The 21,081-nt window shown below is 47.0% G+C and overlaps 5 protein-coding genes across 5 annotated transcripts in view; 3 read left to right on the top strand and 2 right to left on the bottom strand.

The window, feature by feature from the left end:
* Positions 1–4,291: 4,291 nt before the first annotated feature.
* LOC101753965 (SNF1-related protein kinase regulatory subunit gamma-like PV42a) lies at positions 4,292–6,068 on the bottom strand. The gene is made up of 2 exons (XM_004951783.2): positions 4,995–6,068; positions 4,292–4,902 (listed from the first exon to the last, which is right to left on the bottom strand). Exons 1-2 carry the CDS (start codon positions 5,862–5,864, stop codon positions 4,459–4,461), a joined length of 1,314 nt encoding a protein of 437 aa, XP_004951840.1. The 5' UTR covers positions 5,865–6,068; the 3' UTR covers positions 4,292–4,458.
* A 343-nt stretch (positions 6,069–6,411) lies between these two features.
* LOC101753543 (uncharacterized protein At1g04910) lies at positions 6,412–11,333 on the bottom strand. Its single transcript, XM_004951782.3, has 11 exons — positions 10,822–11,333; positions 10,660–10,710; positions 10,481–10,571; positions 10,058–10,134; positions 9,522–9,610; positions 8,432–8,551; positions 8,059–8,175; positions 7,745–7,888; positions 7,529–7,652; positions 7,231–7,422; positions 6,412–7,048 (listed from the first exon to the last, which is right to left on the bottom strand). Exons 1-11 carry the CDS (start codon positions 11,179–11,181, stop codon positions 6,689–6,691), a joined length of 1,725 nt encoding a protein of 574 aa, XP_004951839.1. The 5' UTR covers positions 11,182–11,333; the 3' UTR covers positions 6,412–6,688.
* Positions 11,334–13,272: 1,939 nt separating this feature from the next.
* Positions 13,273–17,161, top strand: LOC101753139. Its single transcript, XM_004951781.4, has 2 exons — positions 13,273–13,591; positions 16,298–17,161. Exons 1-2 carry the CDS (start codon positions 13,439–13,441, stop codon positions 16,661–16,663), a joined length of 519 nt encoding a protein of 172 aa, XP_004951838.1. The 5' UTR covers positions 13,273–13,438; the 3' UTR covers positions 16,664–17,161.
* Positions 17,162–18,017: 856 nt separating this feature from the next.
* LOC101752727 (protein IRREGULAR XYLEM 15) lies at positions 18,018–19,731 on the top strand. Its single transcript, XM_004951780.4, has 2 exons — positions 18,018–18,993; positions 19,069–19,731. The coding sequence occupies exons 1-2, from the start codon at positions 18,272–18,274 to the stop codon at positions 19,325–19,327; spliced, it is 981 nt and encodes a 326-aa protein (XP_004951837.1). The 5' UTR covers positions 18,018–18,271; the 3' UTR covers positions 19,328–19,731.
* Positions 19,732–20,618: 887 nt separating this feature from the next.
* Positions 20,619–21,081, top strand: part of LOC101786875 (single-stranded DNA-binding protein WHY2, mitochondrial) — a 3,563-nt gene continuing 3,100 nt past the window's right edge. The window contains exon 1 of the mRNA XM_004951779.2: positions 20,619–20,770. Within this exon, the coding sequence (XP_004951836.1) occupies positions 20,733–20,770 (38 nt within the window). The 5' untranslated portion in view covers positions 20,619–20,732. The remainder of the gene's footprint in view (positions 20,771–21,081) is intronic.

The following is a 21,081-nucleotide window of genomic DNA, read 5'->3' on the forward strand; positions in this document are numbered from 1 at the left end:
ATACAGTCTAAGGCCTAGCAAAGAACTGCTCCCTCGAGGTGACGAGTGTGTCGCTGTAGGCGACCAGAGAAGCCTCCTTCACCTGCAGAGCCACCAAGTTGGCATTCCAGGAGGTAACCTAGGACAATACCCTTCTCCAGGTTGAAGACCTGGATGCGATCCTCTCGTAGATCGCGACGGTGTCGACAAGTCGGGCATTCTTGTCCATGTTGATACGTATGGTGGCAGGGTCGTGGTCCACAAAATGCGGTCAACGTCCGCCATGGACGACGTGCCGAGCCTGCGCAAGCGTGGATCCATCGCACCTATCAGATATTGTAGCGGTGGTGAGTTTAGTCTACGGCAGGGAGCCGACGAGGAGGTAGTTAGGACTTAGGGCGAGTTTGGGAGCGTTTCGGCTCCAGCTTCGCACGTTCGCTCCAGCACGAAGAAGCTGGAGCCGCACCAAACGGTCACACCGAAGGAGCCGCTTCTGAGCATTTGCAGGAGGAGCCGGAGCCGTTTTTGGGCTGCATGGCGGAGAAAAAAGAGCTCCACGGCTCCGGCTCCGCACGCAGAGCGCTTGGCGAGGAGCGCTCCCAAACGCGCCATTAGGTTGTGGTGGTAGGGGAGCCGCGGGCGGTTTGCGAATTTGGGGATGGACAGGGTTGGCTGGCCCATTTGTAAGCAGATGGGAGGGAATCGGTACGACGTACGACGTATGTAGAGATCACGACTTCCCCTTGGCGTTACCCATTAATGCAGGGATCTAGCCTTACCTGTTGATGCACTTTTCGCTGGAATGGTTACGATGTGCTTGGAGAATGTTCCATCGTTTATACGTTCAAAAGAACAAAATTGTTCGATCCTTCCCGTTGTCATCGCCAATGTACAATATCTAGTATCCGTTGGTTAGTATAGGAGTGTAAAACGATGCAAATTGCCAACGACACGGCACGAAGAGAAATTTTGATATTTAACACAAAACGCTTGATTGGATTTGACATCCAATTCACATGCCTTTCAATATTTGACACTCCGCACATAAATTGTTTTGATTTAGGGGTTTCTCTTCTTTTTTTTCTCAATTTCCATCATTTCTTATTCTTTTCTTTCTTTAGCCCTAGTGGATGGACAATAATACCCATATTATTATGATTTGCAAGTTTCAAAAACGTTAATAGCAAAACTACAATTCCACTGGTTCTTCTTCCTTGGTCTAGTCGTTCTTCCCAACTTCACGAACTCAACCATGGTGCTCACCCCTAGATCCAGAGAAGCTCACCCATGGAACCAGAGACAGCTAAAATAGAACGAAGGAAGGAAGACGGATCTGATTTGGTGCTTTTGTTTGGCCGGATTTGCATGGTGGGTGTCCGGTGGTGCTGACGACCAGAAGAAAGTTAGGCTTGTTGGCCTTCATCCGCGAGGAGCGCGACACAGCTGCCTCTGCCCGCTCACCGCCTCCCTGTACGCCCCAAGGAAGCCTGCGCCCGTCGCTTGTGCTGCGCGCCACCTCCGCCAGCGACCTGCGTCCGCACGCCACCGGTGTCGGTCGCGTGGGTGGCCTAGTGCCTGCGCCCGCCCGCCATCGACGCAGGCTGGAAAGGAGCGGCGGCGTGGCCGGAAGCGGCAAGGGCGCGCAGAGCTTGGTGGCCTGACGGTACTCGCACAGGGATGCGACGGCGCAGCCCGCCTGGGTTGGCGACATGTTCTTCACGGGAGAGGAAATGATAAAAGTAGGGACATTCTCACTAGAGCTGAAAAGAGAAAAGAAACGATCGTCCGACGTTCGATTGGAAAGTTACCATTGAACGATCCGTTGCAATACATGAAAACAATGTTTGCAACATTGAACATTCAAAATAATCACCACCATCCATACCATCCAATCCTAAAAAATCAAATTCCCACCATAGAGATGTTTCACGCAACATATCGTCCTCTATTTCTGTAGAAATCTTCACTTTGCAGATAAACTGCTGAAACATGCCAGAATACCTTCTGCAATATTGAGAAAAGACTAATGCAACATATCACTTGTTCCGATGTAAGGAAAACGGTTGTAACATTTTAATTTGATTTCTTCAACATTAGCAAACACTAATCCTAACATCTCAAATTACAATACATCGGAAAATCAAATTACAAATACATCAAAAAATCAAACATAGAACTGGACATTTCAAAATCAATCTCTTGCAAAAAAAAATATCTAGTTCAACATCAACCAAACCTAATCCCAACCTCTCAAAATACCAACAGCAACATCAGAAAATCTTGATGCCTATCAACATGGAGTCTTCCTTCTTCTAGAGGACAACATATCAAAAGAAAATCTCGATGCCTATAGTCTTCCTCCTCCTAGAGGAAGACATATCAAAAGCTCTCATTATATAGAGGACAACATATCAAAAGCTCTCAAGTATTTATAATGCAGTTACACCACATCTCCCTCGTGTTCCCTTCTTATTGGCCTCCTCGGCAGCACAGGAGTAGGGGTAGCAGTAGGGGTAGCATGTGGCTTGACCGCTGGTACGGGAGGGAGCGGCATGGTAGCCTTGACTACTGGAAAACTGAGCATTCATTCCGAGACTCAGTACCGGTTGCATTTTGATCCGGTACTAATTTGAACATTCGTCTCGAGTTGGAGACGGATGCGGGGTGGCGGGCGGAGAGGTGGATGCGGGACCGGGGGTGCGGGCAGGATTTTTTTATTTTTTCTGCAAGCGGGAATTTCTTTTTTTAATATTTTAATATCCTTTAACCGGTACCAAGGATCCCTTATTTTTTTCAGGCGGGGATTTCTTTTTTTAATTTTTTAATATTCTTTAACCGGTACCAAGGATCCCTTAGTGGTTGCGAGGAGGGAACCTACTCAGTACCGAGGAGGGAACCTACTCAGTACTGGTTGCATTTTGACCCGATACTAATTTGAACATCGGTTGCATTTTGATCCGGTACTAATTTTTTGAGCCGATACTAATTTTTTTGACCCGGTACTAATTTGAACATCGGTTATAATTTGATCCGGTACTAATTTTTTGAGCCGGTACTAATTTCTAATTTTTTGAGCCGGTACTAATTTGAACATTCGTCTCGGGTTGGAGGCACTAATTTTTTGAGCCGGTACTAATTTGAACATTTGTCTCGAGTTGGAGGCAGTACTAATTTTTTGAGCCGGTACTAATTTGAACATTCGTCTCGGGTTGGAGGCATTAATTTTTGAACATTCGTCTCGAGTTGGAGGCATTAATTTTTTGAGCGGTACTAATTTGAACATTCGTCTCTTGGAGGCATTAATTTTTTGCGTCTCTTGGAGGCATTAATTTTTTGAGCCGGTACTAATTTGAAGAGTTGGAGGCGGGACGAATGTCCCGAGTTGGAGGCGGATGCGGGGTGGCGGGAGGAGAGGCGGATGCGGGGCCGGGGTGCGGGCAGGATTTTTTTTTGCAGGTGAGGATTTCTTTTTTTTTAATTTTTTAATATCCTTTAACCGTACCAAGGATTCCTTCGTACCAAGGATCCCTTAGTGGTTGCGAGAAAGCGAGAAGGGGTTCCCGTTCCGGTACCACTGGCGCTTCAAATCTCTAAATCTCTCTTAAATCTCTCTTAAGTACAGGTTCTAATGGCGCTTCAAATCTATCTTAAAGGGATTCCCAAGTATTAAAGAGTATTAAAGGGGTTCCCATTACTAGCACGTTACTAATAGCGCATTATTACTAGCCTTAGGGGTTCCCAAGTACCGCCTTAGAGGTTCCCAACCGGTACTTAGTAGGCTCAGCTCAGCGTCCGGAAATTATGGCTTCAAATCTCTCTTGGTGCGAACAGGAGCAGCTTGCACAGGTCGCTAGCACAGGTCAGCGACGAGCACGCAATAGGAGCTCTAGCCTCCTGAGGGCACACTGCTAAGGAATTCGTGGGGCGTGGCCACTGCACTCGACTGCAGCCTCACCATCATATATGGCGTGGACGAGCTAGATGAGTAAGGAAGAAGCTTATCGTGGAAAGAATAGGGAGTGAAAGAATAAGAATGCTTGGAAAGTCAAACGAGTTGTGGAGATGTATATTTTTTTATTGCATTGGATGAGTCCGATATTTTGACTGCCCATCGTACTGCCGGACTACAGCATTACCGAAAATAAAAAGAAAAGATGGAAATTGAGAAGAAGAAAAAAGAAGAGAAACATGACTCAAAACGAAGAGAAACATAAATCGACGTGCGGAGTTTCAAATATTGAAAAGCATGCGAATTGAAAACTATTGAAAAGCATGCGAATTGAAAAACAAGTCCAGTGAGACGAGCATATCGAGTGTCAAATATCGAAATTTCTCGGGTACGAAGGCGTGAAGGCGACCAAGAACGAGGCAAAGACACGCGCAACACACAAAACTAGCCGACGAACACGACTGGGGTGTCACCCCAACCGTAGTGTATCTGTGCGCACTTTGGAGTCAAACCACTTCAGTAACAAACTTCTAGGACGACACGATGCTGTGCAGCTCCCGGTCCTCGCCGAGCGCGGCCTCCCTCACCGCCCGGAGGACGTCGGTCAGCGACACGACCCCGCGCAGCAGCCCCTCCTCATCCACCACCCACAGCCGGTGCACGTGCCTCGTCGCCGCCGCCTCGATCGCCTCGCCGAGGGTGCTCTCCGGCGAGCACGTCACCAGCGGCTGCGGCTCGTTACTCTGCTCTTCATCAGTGGCGATGGCAGCCGCCGCCGCGGGGGTGTCGGCGTCCCGGACGCCGGTGTCCGTGGCGTCGGCGCCGGGGACGACGGGCCTGTTGCTCGCCCGGTACTCGGCCACCTTCCTCTTGAACTCCGTCACGCTGATCCCCAGCCACAGCTGCAGCCGCGCCACCGGGCAGTCCCGCAGGTCCGTCGCCGAGAACGTCTCGATCGCCTTCTTCCCCATCCCCTGCACAGCACGCAACGACAGAATTTCTTGAACAGGAAATAGGCAAGGGAGAAGTTATCGCCGAGGTGTTCGTCGGAGCTTGATGCACTCACATCTTGCAGGGTCTCCGTATCGACGGCGGCGGCGTCAATGACGGGCACGGCGGTGAGCGACGCCGCGCGCATCGCCTTGACGGCGTCGATCACCTTGGCGCCGCCCGCGACCGCGAACACGGCCTCGTTGACGGCGCCGAGCTCCCGCACGGTGCTCGACAGCACGCCCTTGAGCTCCGCGCCGTGCGCCCTGAGGAACCTGACCACGTCCATCTGCGTGAGCATCCGGTACCCCGGCGCGGACTCCACGAGCTCCACCGCCACCACGTTGTCCGCCGAGCTCTCCAGCGGCACCAGCGCGCGGTGCACCCCCTTGCTGAACGTCTCCATGCAGTCCAGCACGCTGGTGCTCGGGTGGAGCGTCCAGAGGGTGAGGCCCTCGAGGGAGTGGCCGATGACGGAGGACACCGGGACGGCCATCCGGCGGGAGAGGTCGACGGCCTCCTCGCCGTCGGCCTCGGCCTCGTCGCCGGCGTCGGCGATGTGGGCGAGGATGTCGAGCATGTTGACCATGCCGATGTAGTGCTTGCGGACGGCGCCGGTGGCCGGGTCGGACTCGAGGATCATGGAACCGCCGGCGCCGATCCAGTGACCCGGCGGCGCGGCCACGGCGACGGCGGAGACGGGCGCCGCGAGGAGCGCGTTCGCCGTGTGCGCCAGCGTGGCGGTGTAGGGCACCTCCACCAGCCGGCGCTTGGCGCGCGCCAGGTCCACCACCTTGCGCTCCCGGAGCACGCCGCAGAGCCCCGCGCGCGCCTTCTTGTTGCTCTCGTTGCCGCCGCCGTCGATGACGACGACGTCGTCGTCTTCCTCGCCGTGCAGCGCCTCCTGCTTCCGCTGCTCGTCGGCGGGTGCTCTCAGCTGCGCCATTGCTGACCACTCTCTCTAGCTGCTCGTCTCTTCTGTGCGCGAGATTAGCGACCCGGGCTTGTTCGAGAACTGAGTAACAAATCGAGTTCTAAATAACTTTGGAGTGCTTCGAGGGGCAGGAGGACGTGTCGAGCACAGAGGCTGCATGGCCTTGCCGTGCTGCCGCGTGGAAAGAGGCGTCACAACCAGCGAGTTCTCTAGTCCACATCCTGTCTGCAGCCAAATTACTGGTTGCTACTCCTGCTACTTCAAATGTAACTCGAAACGTAAACTAATTTTAACCAATGTAGTCTAAGAATCTGTATATTCCATCACACGTATTTGATATCATTGAATTTTATTTTTAAAAAGCATTTTCATATAATGTCAACTCTATGATTATATAGATCATAATATAGCTATTAGCGATCAAAATATAGCATTGAAGAAGAAAGGAGTACCACTCGCGTCATATTTTCAAAAGAAAAAAAAACTACTCACGTCTCTCTGGCCTCTGCGGAATTATGGTACTAGCAATTTAGTGATTAAGTTTGGCAAACCTAAAACAGAGTTTGGAGAGCATATTGCTGATATTTATCTTCACTTCTATGTCCAAGTTCTTGGAACATTTTGAGCCAGAACTGATCTATGTGAGAATACAGATTAGGCCTACACAACATAACAGAAACAGCAAATGCTGAACTAATGGAATGGAAGCATAGCTGCTGATGGGGAGTGCTCTGCTGAATGCTGGACAGTGAGTAGGGACTACTGACTAATGCTAGGGGGAGGGCTCGAGAAGGTGTTTGGTTCAGGACCTCAGACAGAGAGGCTCACAGTCAGGCTCAGGCCCTGCACATGCAGGGCGTGAGCGGGTTCTCCCAGAGATCGTAGCTGGGGAAGGTGGGCTCGGGGAGGCCTGTGCGCGTGCGGTGCATGACGGCCACGTCCTCCGCGAAGGAGGCCCAGCCCATGTCGGGGTCGCCGAGCGACTTGGACATGAGCCCCTTGTCCGGCTTCACCGACTTGAGGCGGTGCCCCGCGTAGCGGCGCGCCCCGATGATGAGCTTGGCGAAGTTGCCGCCGTGCGTCATCACGAACACGTCCGACCGCAGGCACACCAGGAAGTCCAGCGCCGCCAGGCTCGTCACGTGCCGCCGGAACGGCGCCAGCTCCTCCGCGCTCGCAAGCTCCTCCTTCGTCACCTGCAACGATGAGCAAATGCAGGTCACCACCAGTCCATCACCATGGCTTGCCTGGTCTGGTCTCAGGAATGGGCATCTATGTTTCATGGCTTCAAGGAAACACAATGCTTAGACAGTGTGCTTCTGTCTTTGTGAATACTGCGAAAAAATGCACTGCTACTGAGCTGTGGATTTGAGCTTACCAAGTTAGGGAACATGTTCCTGAGGGGAGCCATCCGGTTCTTGCCGCCATACACTTGCCCTGACGCGACGTATATCTGTGTTCCACTCGTGTACCCCAGCGCTCGCAGGATCACGGCAATCTCACCGGGCTCAAGAGGACAACGCCCTTCTTTTCTCTTCTGAAGCGCCAGTGGCCATAGATGGGATCCATTCTGCACACAAAACACAAAACAAAAGGAATCTGTTAAAATGGCACAACACGTGTGGTTAGGGAGAATAAAAACTCAAATGCAGCAGGTTTCTCAAGGTTTGTGTGACCTTGTAACGCCTTGGCCATTCTTTCTGCCTGTAAGCAGCCATCATCGCCTTCTCCTCCCGCGTGCCAGCAAAATCACAGAACGAAAGGCCCACCATCCCTTTCTCAAATCTCAGATGAAGAGCCCTTGAAAAGAAGTGCCGATATTGATTGCGAACTAAAAGTGAGACTGCCAAACTTCAGCTAGATTGGATAGAAGGTAGTTAACTATAGCTTACATGTATGGATTTATACTGCCAGTGCGGTTCCTCATCCTTGCTGCAAGCTTATCAGCCATTTCTTCAATATGAGGTAGGAACTTTAGAGCGTGGTAGTTGACTCTGCATCTTAGCCGGTTAATCTCCATCGGAACATTATCGTACCTGAAATTTGAAGCTTAACATTAGGTTAAGATTCTTCCATTCCTATGTGAAGCATATGATAAATTTTAGAGCTCCCTTTCCAACATCATGGAAGCTGATTGGATATTCTGAATTACAAACTGAATGAATGAATAAATTACAAAAATGGTTGCAATTGAATGTTTACCTACCCCAACCTGTCGACAAATGGCTTAATGGACATTATCTTTTTTTCTTTGATCCTTGGAAGTACATTATCAATATAAAACTGGGCAGATGCATATTTTGGAATGTTCTTCACAGTTCGCCTGTTATAGACACATAATTAAATACATATTATGAAGAAACAAAAGATCAGTCATACAGAGAAAAAAACACTCGAATATAATAGAGTTGGTTGATCTCAAACATTCATATTACAGTATTAGAAGAAAATATACACGGTGGCATTTATATTAGATGAAAAATACACAAAGTTCCATGTCAACAGTGTTTGCATATAGCAACATCAATTTCTGAGTTAAGGTGGTTAAGACAATGAGTAAGCCAAAATGTAGAACCTACTTTATGCTGGTGAAAAGCTCATCTTTTTCTGTGAACCAGTCTGGGATGTCTCGGACAATGCGTACATCATCTTTCAAATAGTTTATAAAATGATCAACATCAAAGATATCTTCAAATTTCCTGCAGAAAAGGCAAATCTCTCAACGATGTAGCCAATATGTCAGAAAGCAAAACACAACATATGTAAAGGGCTCAAATGAGGTAAAAGTGCCTAAGGAAATCATGAATTTGTATCGTATCTCATATCAATTACTTCAGTATACAGTGCCAGTATGGAACCAAGAAAACTTTAGACCTACCGTACATCATATTGCAAACTTCCATGCTTGCAAATTTTATCACTACGGGAACTACTTCAAATGTGTCAAAAATGATTTGGTGTTGGACTAGTTTGGATATATCCACATCACAAAATCAAGGGTTTCTTAGCTGATTTATCAATTATCAATTATAAATTGATCTACATAACAATGGCTGCAAAATTTCCAGTAAAAAAATTACGTTTTTGCACGTTTGGTAGATCAATTAAGCAACTATGCATATCTTTTCTTCCAGTAATCACAGCTTCACTAGTACAGCCCATGATCAGGACGTTCTTGCGACGAGACAATATACCGTAATCATAGGAAAAGCATGATAAATGAGGCAGCCACATTTAGAAGCACGTACTTTGAAAATTAAGTAACAGCACAGAAAATGGAATCATCCTCTATATTCTATAGGAAATTAATACTCAGTAAAGATGTATGTTACACAGATAATCACTCTGCATATTTTTCCCTAGAAAATGGCTACTTAGCTAAAGTATTTCAATTACAGATATTTGGAACACGAACACTTGGATTTCTGACAATTAACAAGAAGTAAGACCTAAAACAGCTGTTTCAACTTTCAAGTTTCAACAACTCTGACGAGATTGCAGCTTTGGTGAAAGAATGGAAGTTCATTTTAATGTTCTATAGTTGAATGCTATGTTCAGTTTCTAGAAGATAAAAGTTCTAGAGATCAATGAACCAGATTTTATATGATAGAACAGTCACCTAAATAACAGCAGTGAAATATACTTCAATGAACTTAGAACAGTGCTTACGTTTGGTCTTTCCATATCTGATCCTGCTTCAGAACTGGCAAAATAAGCGTTGCACTCATTATCCTAGCAATAGCAACAGCATTACATATCTGCAGAAGCCAAAAACACCAAATATGGGAAATTAACTGATGGGTCACTGGTGCTACTTGAACTTTTTTTTCCTTTTGAGAAGAGTAACTGAAACTCTACGTATTTTAGAAAACTAATAAACACTGGTCAAGAAAGAGGCATGATCTGCACAGGAAGGATCCTAATATGTATTAAACAACAGTGTTTTTCTAAAAAAATTACTAGGTCACTGCAAACACAAGGAATCAAAAGGAGTTACAAGGTTATACCAAAGCATATTGCAATTGTGCTTGTTCAACAGACGTGTTAACAGGTGAAATTCTCATGTAACAAAATTTGAGGACATCAACAGGTATCAGAAAATTTAAGCTTAGGCTACAAAAGATACTGCAGCATCAAAACAGATATTCAGAACTAACACGAACAGCTATGAGAGGAAGTATGGGGAAACAGAGGTGCATACATACAGCTATGCGTTGCTGGTTTAGTCCTCCTTCGGCATGAATAAAAATATACCCAGAGGTTTCTTTCTCAGATGGGACATCTGCATGATATAGAAATACATGATATCATCACCCATCAGGGCTAAATCATGAAGGGAAACGAATGTTGATGATGCTTGAATGCATAATTTTTATACAAATAACGAGGTCTTTATGTGCCATAAGTCTCGTGTCTAACATGGAACTATGGATAAAAATTGGCGTGTTCTCAAGAAAAATTGGAAATTCAGGTTTTAGCAGGCATATCAGATTGCTTGCCACATCAAAGTAAACACTAGTCAATCCAAGAGGTCAAAAATTGCACTATCTAGGTTGCTGACCTTAAGTGATTGGGTGCAGTATAAATGCTATATTGTTGTCTTCAAGCAACATGAATGTTGGACTTGCCTGAGGGCTCATCGCTGCGTCGCTCTGCGCAGGGCTTCCAAGATGCAGTGGCAGCACGTGGATTCTCCCACAGCGAAGGGGGTTCCTTCGTCTGCACCCAAAGCAGAAATTCTTAAAATCAAATGTTCCTGACGCAAGCACGAGTCCCAAAACGCTTGCCGCAATTAAGCACATTTCACCTCAGGGCAATGAAGCGTGATCCCCTCCTTGTGGCACAAGTAAGGCGTGTTCTAGAATCAGACGGGAAACAGCAGCAGCAGCAACAGAATGTCAGAGGCAAGTCGGAATCCTGACGAAATTGAATAGCATTGGGAAGATACGGGAGGGGGGCAGGAGCTCACTAGGCGGGACCAAAGGAAGGGTGCGGAGAACACCCCGTCGGCGAGGAGGAGCGCGAGGATGGCGAGCAGGATCCGGTAGGAGGACGAGGCGGCGGGGGACCTGGGGTCCTCGAGGGCGAGGAGGGAGCGGAACGGGGACGTCAGCAGGTGGACGCGCTTCGGGTGGTGGTGCGGGAGGAGAGGGGACGAGCGGTGGGCGTCCTTGCCGCCGCCGCCGCCGTCGCCACCGCCGCCGCCGCCGCGGGTGCCGCGGGCGGAGGGGGAGGCGAGGAATGGGGACGACGCGGCGGAGGCGTCGGAGTCGCGCTTGGCGGGGGAGTTGGACGCGCGCGCCGCCGTCGAGTGCCGCAGCTCCGCCATAGCCGCCGCCGCCGGCGGCGCGCGGGAGTGGGGATGTGCACTGGCTTCCTGTTCCCTGTCGAGCCTGTTCGGAGTGGACTAACGCTTTCGCGCTGCACGCGGCCGTGGCGAGCGGTGGCGGACCAGAGCCAGCGGCACGCTGTCAGTGAGTGAGCAACATGGTATCGGGGAGAAGATGCCAAGATGGGCTGAAAGGGCCTGTCTCTTTTGGGGCTTAATGCTGTTTAATAGTCAGCCCACCTTAGCTAATACTCCTCCTCGTCCTTAAAAAAACTAATACTCCTCTTTTTTTAAACTGAAGTCAGCAGGAAGCCTCTACTTTTTTTATAATTCTTTGTTTCCAAACTCGTTTAATTTGCTCCCACGTGAAATCGAATCCGGATCTACTAGGTACTAAGGTTAGAGATCCTTTCACAATACTCTCTTTTTTATAAAGCATGATATGAGATTACACTTTGATCAATCGTTTATCTTATATTATATTATTTATAGTTGTAAACTTATAATTATTGTAGAGTATATAACGTTACGTTATAAAAATAAAAAATTAATGTTAAATTATTGATAAAAATTGTAAAATTTGAATCTTGATATGTGTGTGCGTCTTAAAAAAATGAAGGAAGGAGTAGCAGTCCCTACTAATAATTAGCACCTATTAACTATTAGCCAACTAATTATTAGTACTAATAGATCCAAATAGATATTAAAACCTTCTAATGGATTTTTCTACCATATATATTATATATTGCAAGTACTTATAGTTATTTGATGGTTTACTAAGAAGGAAAATAAATATTCGATGTGGTACTATTATTTTGCGTACTTATAGTTGATTATATTACATTCTTTTAAAATGAAGATGGGAAAGGATTCCATATAGTGTGGCCTGGATTAATGATAAATTTATTTACAATAAAAGTATAGATGCTTATATATTAGGTTCATATGCATACTCATTCAACATAATTATATTTGCAATGCAAGAATCGTATAAGATTGTCATCAAACAAGTATTTCATGAGCACTCTCAACTAAAACCTTACACTATAATTGCAAATATCACCTTCTAGTCAGAATAGGTAACCGAAGGTCAAAAAGGATATCAACAACTACTGAATCAGTGATAAAGTTGCTTACAATAAAAGTATATATGCCTATATATTCAGTTCATGTACATACTCGTGCAACTTAAGATATACTTGCAGCGTAACTGCTATCAAACAAGCATTCGATGAGCGCTCTCAACTAAAACCTTACACTATAGTTACAGGTATCACCTTCTAGTTAGATAACCTAAAGTGATCTGGGCGTTAGGCTTCTTGGTGATAAAATTTGATCAGTCGGATTTGAGTCTCCAACTAGACACTTATATTCATAGTTTTAGCTAGTCAGTGTTCTTTCTTAGACCTCTTTTATGATGTTTATGACATTTGTCGATGTGCATAAATTTGTAAGAAGTATCTATACTTTTTTATTGATGAATGCATTTTTTTATTTCGTGTATGCCATCCATATAAGATATTTATAACTTGCTCATGAGATTGTACATGGATATTCATATTTGTGGCTACAAAGTCAAAATTGGTAAAAAGCAAAAATCAATTGGATATCCTATCACATGATCTAATGGCTCTTAGCTTTATCTGTACGCTATCTATGCCACTGTAGTTACATTTTTCACTTCTATGATACCATAATATCATATCTTATGATATACTACATCCGTCTCAAATTACTATTCGTTTTGACTTTTTTAAGTACATAGTTTTTGCTACATATTTGGATATAGATATGATATATATTTAGGTGCATAGCAAAAGCTATGTAACTAAAAAATCAAAACGAATAGTAATTTGGACGGTATTCAATAAAGATATGTACTTCTGACCCTAAGAAAAAATCATAGTGACAAAATAATTGTTAAAATTAGTACACCCGCATATTTGCTTCATCTTTGCTATACACTTTCGTGCTAAGAAATTCGAAGCAATTTCCAAACTTTTACCTGAATGGTGTTCACAAACGTCAAAGCAGTTTATCAAGCAAAGGAAAACGGGCGGCAGTTTCCGTTCCTGTGCGTCTTTCTCCAGAACCAGACGAACATAAAAGCCGCCACCCACGCCCACCTGGAAGCATCTGGAGGCGTGGCATCGCAGCCGCAGCCGTCGCCAGCCAGCCAGCAGCGAACTGCTCTGCTCCCCCCGGCGGCGAACGCACAGGAGAGGCGGCGAGCGAGATCGAGGCGGGGGCGCCGCCGATGGACCCGCCCGACGTCGAGATGGAGGCCGCGCCCCAATCCCCGGCCCAGCCCCCGGCACCGGCGCTGGCAGCGGGTGGGGAGGGGTGGAGCATGCTGTCCCGCGCCCGCGCGCTGCTCGAGGAGGGCAAGCCGTCCCTCGCGCTGCAGGCGGTGAGTGAGACCTCTCTCCCTCCCCCTTCTCCCGTTTCGTCCCCATTTCTCGTGCTGCGTGTGGCGTTTGTTCGGTTCCCATCCCCCCGGGTGATGGGATGGGGAATTCTCTGGATTTGCGTCTCGTATGCTACTCATCGGATCGGAGGCTGAGCGATCGCTCGGTTAGACGATGGCGGATTCGCGGTGAGATTCCCCCAGTTCGATCTCGGTTGGGGTCGTTAGTTCTCTCCATGGCGTCATCCGGCTTGAGGTTTTGCGCGGAGAGAACAAAGGGGGTTTAGGTGCGATCCGTTCTAGGCCTTAGGGTTTGGGATTAGTTAGGTGTGATTCGTTCCAGAGGATCCTGGTTAGGTGCTTGGGTGCCTTGTTGCTTTTGCAGCTATCCCTTTCGGTCTGCTGTCTACCTGTTTCTTAGGCAAGCAAAAAAGGAGTATTCGTCTGCCTCTCCTGAAGAAGAGGTAGAAGGGAAAGCATGGAATTATGCACATATCTTAAATACTCCTTTATCCTTCATATTTAGCTCTTGTAACTTATGCTTATCGAAATATGTGGTTCCAGAATCTGTACTTCCAGTATGCTGATTGGGCATAGTCTTCACAGACAAAATGCTCCTCCCTGTTTTAAAGTTTAGATTCACGAATGCGTTGCCGGTACAGCAGTGAGTAAACACCGTACATGTTCTGGACAGACACGTGCGGTGTAATGAAAATCGATTGAGCTGATCCTTGTCATTCTATCAGGTTCTAGTGCTATAATGTTGATCCTGTTGATTTGATGGCACCAGCTGATTAGGCTGCACCGCAGGATAGAATGCCTAGCTCTATTTGTATTGTATGCATTGATGATTAGGGTAAGTGGTAAGTTCCCAATACAATCTCCATTTCCACTATGTCCTTTCTATTAGAGTTTGTTCCCCCATTTTGTTTCAAGTCCAGAGAATGAATTATCAGGTAAAATGTAGTGACTATCATCAGTAATCTGATTATCCAGATGGCTTTACAAATAGTCATTGTGACTTAGTGGTAGTCTTAAACTAATATATTTAGTAGCATGACCTAAAATTTAATTTAAATTTGTAAAAGACGGTAACATTTTGTCAATCCTATGTGAAGTGGAAAGTTGCCTTACCTTCTCTTGCATTCCCATAAAATTTGCTGTTTATGAAGCCCCCTAGGAATTCCTGTAGTCAATTTTGTCCATAGGCTATGCACGTTAATTCTATCCGTAGACTATGCACTTTGTATTTACCCAATGAATTGCTGTAGTTAATTCCATCCATATACTATGCATACTTTGTATTTACTTTTGGGACTTTCGAGGATATGACACCTCTCTAAAAGTAGGATGAGACATTGTCACTCGCATATCTCACTGAATTGTGGCTTCATGTTCAGCATGTCTGAAACTTGATTTAGGGGAGTGTCATGTCATCGAAATCCCCTTTTCCTTTTCCCCTCTGTTAACATGAAAATTGATTGTTTTCCATTTTTTTAAAGTACCATGGAATTTTAATGATTCTTCTGAGCCTTCCATTATGGTGTGCATTTTATCTGGAGAAGTAGTTAAACTATAAATGTTGTTTATGATGGAGAGTTCAAGACTGTAATTTGTCTGAGCATTCCCAAAGCTGGGATGTGCAACTTCTGGTCAAGCAGCCAAGTCGTGTTGACTATTGAGCTTGAGGAACATGTCTTGCTTCCGTCATTTAGTGAAATTTTCAAGTTTGGTGAATGTTATGTTTCTGTTGAACAAACTATTACTATTTCATGGGACCATTTGTTTTAGATAAAATGCTTAACATGTGATTGAGTTTGAGCTCAACTCAATGACAGCTTTGATGCACCTTAACTGTCGTAGGATCTTATATTATTTGCAAAATTAGTGGCTCCCTATCTCATACAGGCAGGGTACACTTGATAATGTTTATTTCCTGTTCATGCCAACCATTTTGGATTTGGGCTGTTAAAAATGACCATCAAGACCTGTTATAGCTGGGAATGGGTAAAACTAAAAAATATAGGTGGGAAAAACTGAACAAGAAGAAAGTCACACCTGATAATTAGTGTTTGTTACCCTGGTAAAGTCTACAGGGTGCTAATTTGGGACAGGAGCACAGGACAATATAGGACTAACCAAATCTTACTACATATGTATTGGATGCGGTGGTGTTGGAATTTCCATATCCTGTTTGCATTGGACATATATAGCATCCTATTCCTACCTGATGCATCACATGGACCGAATGAAAATGCTCAACCTTTCTGAAGATCGAAGTAGTGGACTAGTGGAAAATGCTTTACTTCTCAACTGCAACATTGCAGTATTGTCATTAGTGCTTCCTGCCTGCACCCTAGCTATGTGTGTATGTAAGTCAGTAAGTGGAACTGATTTTTCGGACCAACAGTTTGGCAATATAAAATTATGCCTTTAGTAACATTGTAGGTTTGTTCTGGTAATTAATCAAAGGTTGGCAATTTGACAAATTGTATTTGGATGCATAATTTCCATTTTGATTGTTTTTTGGAAGACGTCTGTTTAGATGCCTTATTAATACTGTTGCTTTTAATGATGATGATTATGATGGATCTTGTGGTACTTAATTTAGCCTTCCAAATTTACCTTATCTAATTAAGATTCATTTATCCCATTTCATGAAGTCTTATTTCTGTGTTATATTGATTCTGAACTCATGGAATTATGCAGGTTCTCCTGGCCATAAGATCACAAGGTGGTGAACAAGCTCTCATCCAAACTATGGACCGTGCGTGTGAACTCTACACGCAGAGATTGCAAGCCACTCCAAGTGTTGATGAGCTCGCCTCTTTGCTTGCTCAATGTGCCATAGCAGAGGCTCAGTCATCAAATGCTAATCCTCCACGAGGACCTGGGTCAGACCCTGTGGATATGCTGAATTCTGATGAGGCCTGCATTCTTGCTGTGAGTGGAAGGAAGCAGATCATCCTGGATGCGTTTGCCGATGGAAGCAGCTTCATTTGCCTGAAATGTGGTGGGCTCTATAGCACATCTCGTAAGGATGAGCACTTGGCCTACTGGTGCAGGACTGCATGATCCTGCTGACATCTTGCTGTGGTAATCTTTGGTCACACCTGGCGGTGATCATGATACCCGTGAGATTTTGTAAAAACTTGGTTCACTTCCGATTACCGCTGCTTTACCACAGGGATGCCAGAGATGCATCTTCTGTTTGTCGAAGCCAATACATTGCCAGTGCCAAACGTTATGAACTATAAGTTTCCATCTCAATCCCATGGTGTCTGTGCATTCTGCTGATGGAAATTGGAAGTTGTTGAGATGTTTGGCTTGGTCATTAAATTCCTGTAGTTGAATGTGGCGAAACAATTTTCTTGCGGTTAGCTTGCACACCGCAAAAGTTAAGCTGGGTAGAAAGTATGGAACTGATAGTATTCCCTCTATTCCTGACTTTTGAATCGAAAACTGGGATTACCAGTTGTATTTATGAGAAATCTGCCATGGAGATGGAGCATTGCCATCCCTACCTGCTACCATGTAAAGATTGTTTTCGCTTTATGTTTTGGCATCTCTTTATCAACTAATCTTCTGTTTGGATGACCAACCGATGCTCATATGATATTGTTACTGACGTGAACAACTTTTTGTCGCATCTTCGAATTACTTCCTGTAAATGTGAATGGTATTGGTAGCGCAAGGGAGGGCAATGCGTGTTTCATGCCCGGTTTTGCCGAGGCTTCACTTGAAGGCAACGGAGAGATACAGCAGACTGACGGGCACCTCCTATCTGCAAACTTTAGCCCCTGTCACTCCCGTGGCTTCCATTCTAAGTGTTTGCTGATAGCATCTTGCGATCAGTCAGAGAAATTTTCAGCCTCCTTTTCATCAGCATTTTCTTTCCCACCAGACCTGATAATGCTGTATTGGCTGCTTTTGTTTCATGTGTCTGGTGATGGCCAGAAAGCTGCTGGTTGCCCTTCTAAAATCTGCTGTCATTTTCTGATGCTCTTCTATCATCAGATAATGGCACATTGGCATTGTGTGCTCCACACCCGAAAGCCATGTGTCCTCGCTCTTCCTAAGAAAAAAAATCATGATTAGGTTGTTCAGGGAAGAGGGAATATTCACATTCAGCTCATTCCCATTTCAATGGTAGGAACTTTGAAAGATTTCCGTTTTTTTAAATATCCTGCCAAAATTGAGAAAAAAAGTATCGCATTCAATTCAAATGGTCTTTGATTGTGCTCATTTTCATTTTCTAGAACTAGTTTAAACAAAACATGGTTATAGTTTATCGTGCGAGAAAGATTTGATGTCAAAATCAAAGAGCGCCATCAAAACCTACCCAAATTTGAGCCACTCTGAAGCAAAGCCTGCTGGTTGCAATTGCAACCCTCGAGCAATTTTTAACCGAGCTTGCTTTCCTGCCAAACATGCCAACTACTAATCCAACATTAGCTTACTTAACTTTGCTTAATTCAGCTAGCTTTGGCCTGCTGTCTGCCCCAACCCCCATCCCATCCCAACCTCCACTATATTCCTTGCCAACTCTGATCTCTCACCTGAAAATGTCAGTGTGAGCTAACATTTCCTCCACACCAGCCTCGTCTACTAAACCTCATTAGCATTCATTCACTCCAGAGCCCAAACACAAGCACACACGGCCAGAGGAGGAGGAGGAAGGAGATGAAGGCAATGGCCGGGTCGAGGCTGCTCGTCGTGCACACGTCGTCGAACAAGATGGCGAACGGCGCGGCGTCGACGTCGCCGGCGTCGCCCATCTGGTCCCGGTGCTTGTGGCTGGTGGCCTTCCTGGCCTTGTTCACCTGCGTGTCCCTCCTCACCGTGTTCTCCACGGCGCGCGCCTCGGCCGCGGCGGCGTACCAGGCGACGCTGTTCACGGTCGGCGCCGCGGCGGCTTCCGGTGGCGGCGCGGCCGGGGCGGCGGCGGAGGCTGGGCTACCGCGGTACGTGTTCGACGCGCTGGTGCAGTACGCGGCGGCGGCGGGGAACACGTCGGGGTGCATGCCGGAGCCGGACGTGCGGGCGATCGCGTCGGTGCTGCGGCGGCGCGCGCCGTGCAACCTGCTGGTGTTCGGGCTGGGCGCGGAGACGCCGCTGTGGCGGGCGCTGAACCACGGCGGGCGCACGGTGTTCCTGGACGAGAACCCATACTACGTGGAGCACCTGGAGGGGAGGCACCCGGGGCTGGAGGCCTACGACGTCGCCTACGCCACGGCGGTGCGCGAGCTCCCGGACCTCCTCGACGCCGCCCGCACCGCGCGCGCCGCCGAGTGCCGCCCCGTCCAGAACCTCCTCTTCTCCGAGTGCCGCCTCGCCATCAACGACCTCCCCAACCAGCTCTACGACGTCGCCTGGGACGTCATCCTCGTCGACGGCCCGCGCGGGTACGTGGCAACGATTTCTTGGTTTATTTCTTGGATCGATCAATTAATAAGCTGATGATTATTATGTAATAAAAGGTTCACGGAGGGGTCACCGGGGAGGATGTCGGCGATCTACTCGGCCGCGGTGATGGCGCGGACCAAGGGCGCGGAGACGGAGGTGCTGGTGCACGACTACGAGCGGGAGGTGGAGCGCGCGTGCGGGCGGGAGTTCCTGTGCGACGAGAACAGGGTAGCGGCGACCAGCACGCCGTCGCTCGCCCACTTCCGCGTCCGCGGCGGCGCCGCCGCCAACCGGGAGGCATTCTGCGGCCCGCCGGCCGAGAAATCCAACTGAGCTAGCCCCACTTCTCCTTCCCGGACGTTCTAGTCTCGTGCTCCATCTTTGTGACGCATGAGGATGCGCAAAGAAATGTTAATGCATGCGACGATCTGTAAAGCCGATCGAGTTCTTGAGGAATCTTCCTCGTCCAAGCAATCGCGGGTGTACTCAAAGAAAGGGGAATGCCATGGATCGTACTCGCGTGCAAAATTGAATCAGGGAAGCAAGAAGAAGAGCAAGAGCCATGATTGATGGAGCATCTGTAGATCAGTGATTCAATGTACGAGCAAATCGAGCTCTCACGTATACTTGTGGTTCAACGATTTTCTCCCCTCAAATAAACAAATTTGTGGTGCCTGACATCACATTTCCTAAGAGAAAGAGTATTATGCACACAATCTATGTGTACATTTTTTTTCTTTCTTTCGAGTTGATCCAATCGAGTGTGTTTGGAAGAGCAGTGCTCTTGTTCTGACTGGCAGTGGTAAACGATTGAGCCAGGGTAAAAGGAAAAGCACGGGTAATGCTTTATCTACTTGAAGGATTTACCATAATTTTACTGGTAGCTTGCGTGTCAGTGAGAATAAACTCCATACACCGTGAATCAAGCAAACTCGTTGTCCTACGGAGCTAACTTACGGCTGCCACGTCAGTTGCAGACTTGCAGTAAGATTCGCATAGGCCCCTTTGTTTAGGCCATTTTTAAATATAAAAATATTATGTTTTTGCAAGTAAAAAAGTAAAAAAAAATACTGTTTTACCTTGCTTAGATCACCATAGCGTCATTCATATAGTCAACACAAAATTATGATTTTATTTTGGTACTGTGTATATACTATCTATGGTATCGTAAAGTGCTCCACGGAATTTGAACTCAAGCGAATTTTAAAATCACAAATTAAATGGAAAAATTGAGCGAATTTTCTTGTCATCGTAGGAGGCTAAAATTTTGTGTAGAACTCGAAGGTAGCATTATATATATTTTATACTCCAATAAAATGTTTCAGAATTTTCTGGCTATCTTGGACATTTTATACACGAATGGCTATCTTGGAAGGTGTCGCATATCGAATGGGCCTAATTCTGCAACATTAATAGACACTTTCCGAAGATTTCACCCTTTGTTTGGGCGACAGAGTTTTAATCTTTAAAATTTCTCAAATGATGCCTAATCTGTGTACATATTTTGTTAAAAAAAATCCCGCAACAAGAGGCTGGTTTCTGGGCTTTAGAGGGGCACAGCCCATCTTTAGGTTTCGGCCCATAAAGACGTCCCCACTGCCTACACGCTCCCCGAGACAGACGGCGCCTTGGCCTGCCGCCGCAGTGAGACGAAACTCGCTCACTCCCCCATTCTCCGGCGCTCGCTCCGCTCCGCTCCCCTCCCCTCCGCCACCGCGACCACCAAGGCGACGAGACGATGCTGCGGCTCTCCCGCTTCCTCCCCTCCGCCTCCAGGTGAGCCGCGACCCGAAACCCTAACCCTGTTTCTCCCATCCCCCAGCTTCCCGGAGCGGCCCCTCGCGACCGCCGACGTGCCGTTCGTGTATCCGTGTGCGCTATTGGGGACCGTGATGTTTGGTGTTCACGGCACCAGCCGGCTCGTCGATCGGGTGAACCCGCGCGCGTGCTATGGCTGCTGTTAGGCTAGAGTGACCGGGGGTTTTAGGGGGGGGGGGGGGGGGGGGGGGGGGGGGAAGGGCCGGGTTTTTTTTTACCCCCCTTCCCCAAAAGGAAAATTTCCTTTGGGGGGGGGTTTTCCTCCCCCC

The sequence above is a fragment of the Setaria italica genome, chromosome I (genome assembly GCF_000263155.2).
Source record: "Setaria italica strain Yugu1 chromosome I, Setaria_italica_v2.0, whole genome shotgun sequence".
NCBI lineage: Eukaryota > Viridiplantae > Streptophyta > Magnoliopsida > Poales > Poaceae > Setaria > Setaria italica.

Coding starts and splice junctions, on each gene's coding strand:
- LOC101752727 (XM_004951780.4), top strand. CDS start 18,272: ATGAAGGCAATGGCCGGGTCGAGGCTGCTCGTCGTGCACACGTCGTCG. Junction 18,994..19,068: donor CTCGTCGACGGCCCGCGCGG/GTACGTGGCAAC, acceptor ATGTAATAAAAG/GTTCACGGAGGGGTCACCGG.
- LOC101753543 (XM_004951782.3), bottom strand. CDS start 11,181: ATGGCGGAGCTGCGGCACTCGACGGCGGCGCGCGCGTCCAACTCCCCC. Junction 10,572..10,659: donor TCACGCTTCATTGCCCTGAG/GTGAAATGTGCT, acceptor CTTTGGGTGCAG/ACGAAGGAACCCCCTTCGCT. Junction 10,135..10,480: donor ACGCAGCGATGAGCCCTCAG/GCAAGTCCAACA, acceptor TATATCATGCAG/ATGTCCCATCTGAGAAAGAA.
- LOC101753965 (XM_004951783.2), bottom strand. CDS start 5,864: ATGGCGCAGCTGAGAGCACCCGCCGACGAGCAGCGGAAGCAGGAGGCG. Junction 4,903..4,994: donor ATACGGAGACCCTGCAAGAT/GTGAGTGCATCA, acceptor CGTGCTGTGCAG/GGGATGGGGAAGAAGGCGAT.
- LOC101753139 (XM_004951781.4), top strand. CDS start 13,439: ATGGACCCGCCCGACGTCGAGATGGAGGCCGCGCCCCAATCCCCGGCC. Junction 13,592..16,297: donor CGTCCCTCGCGCTGCAGGCG/GTGAGTGAGACC, acceptor GGAATTATGCAG/GTTCTCCTGGCCATAAGATC.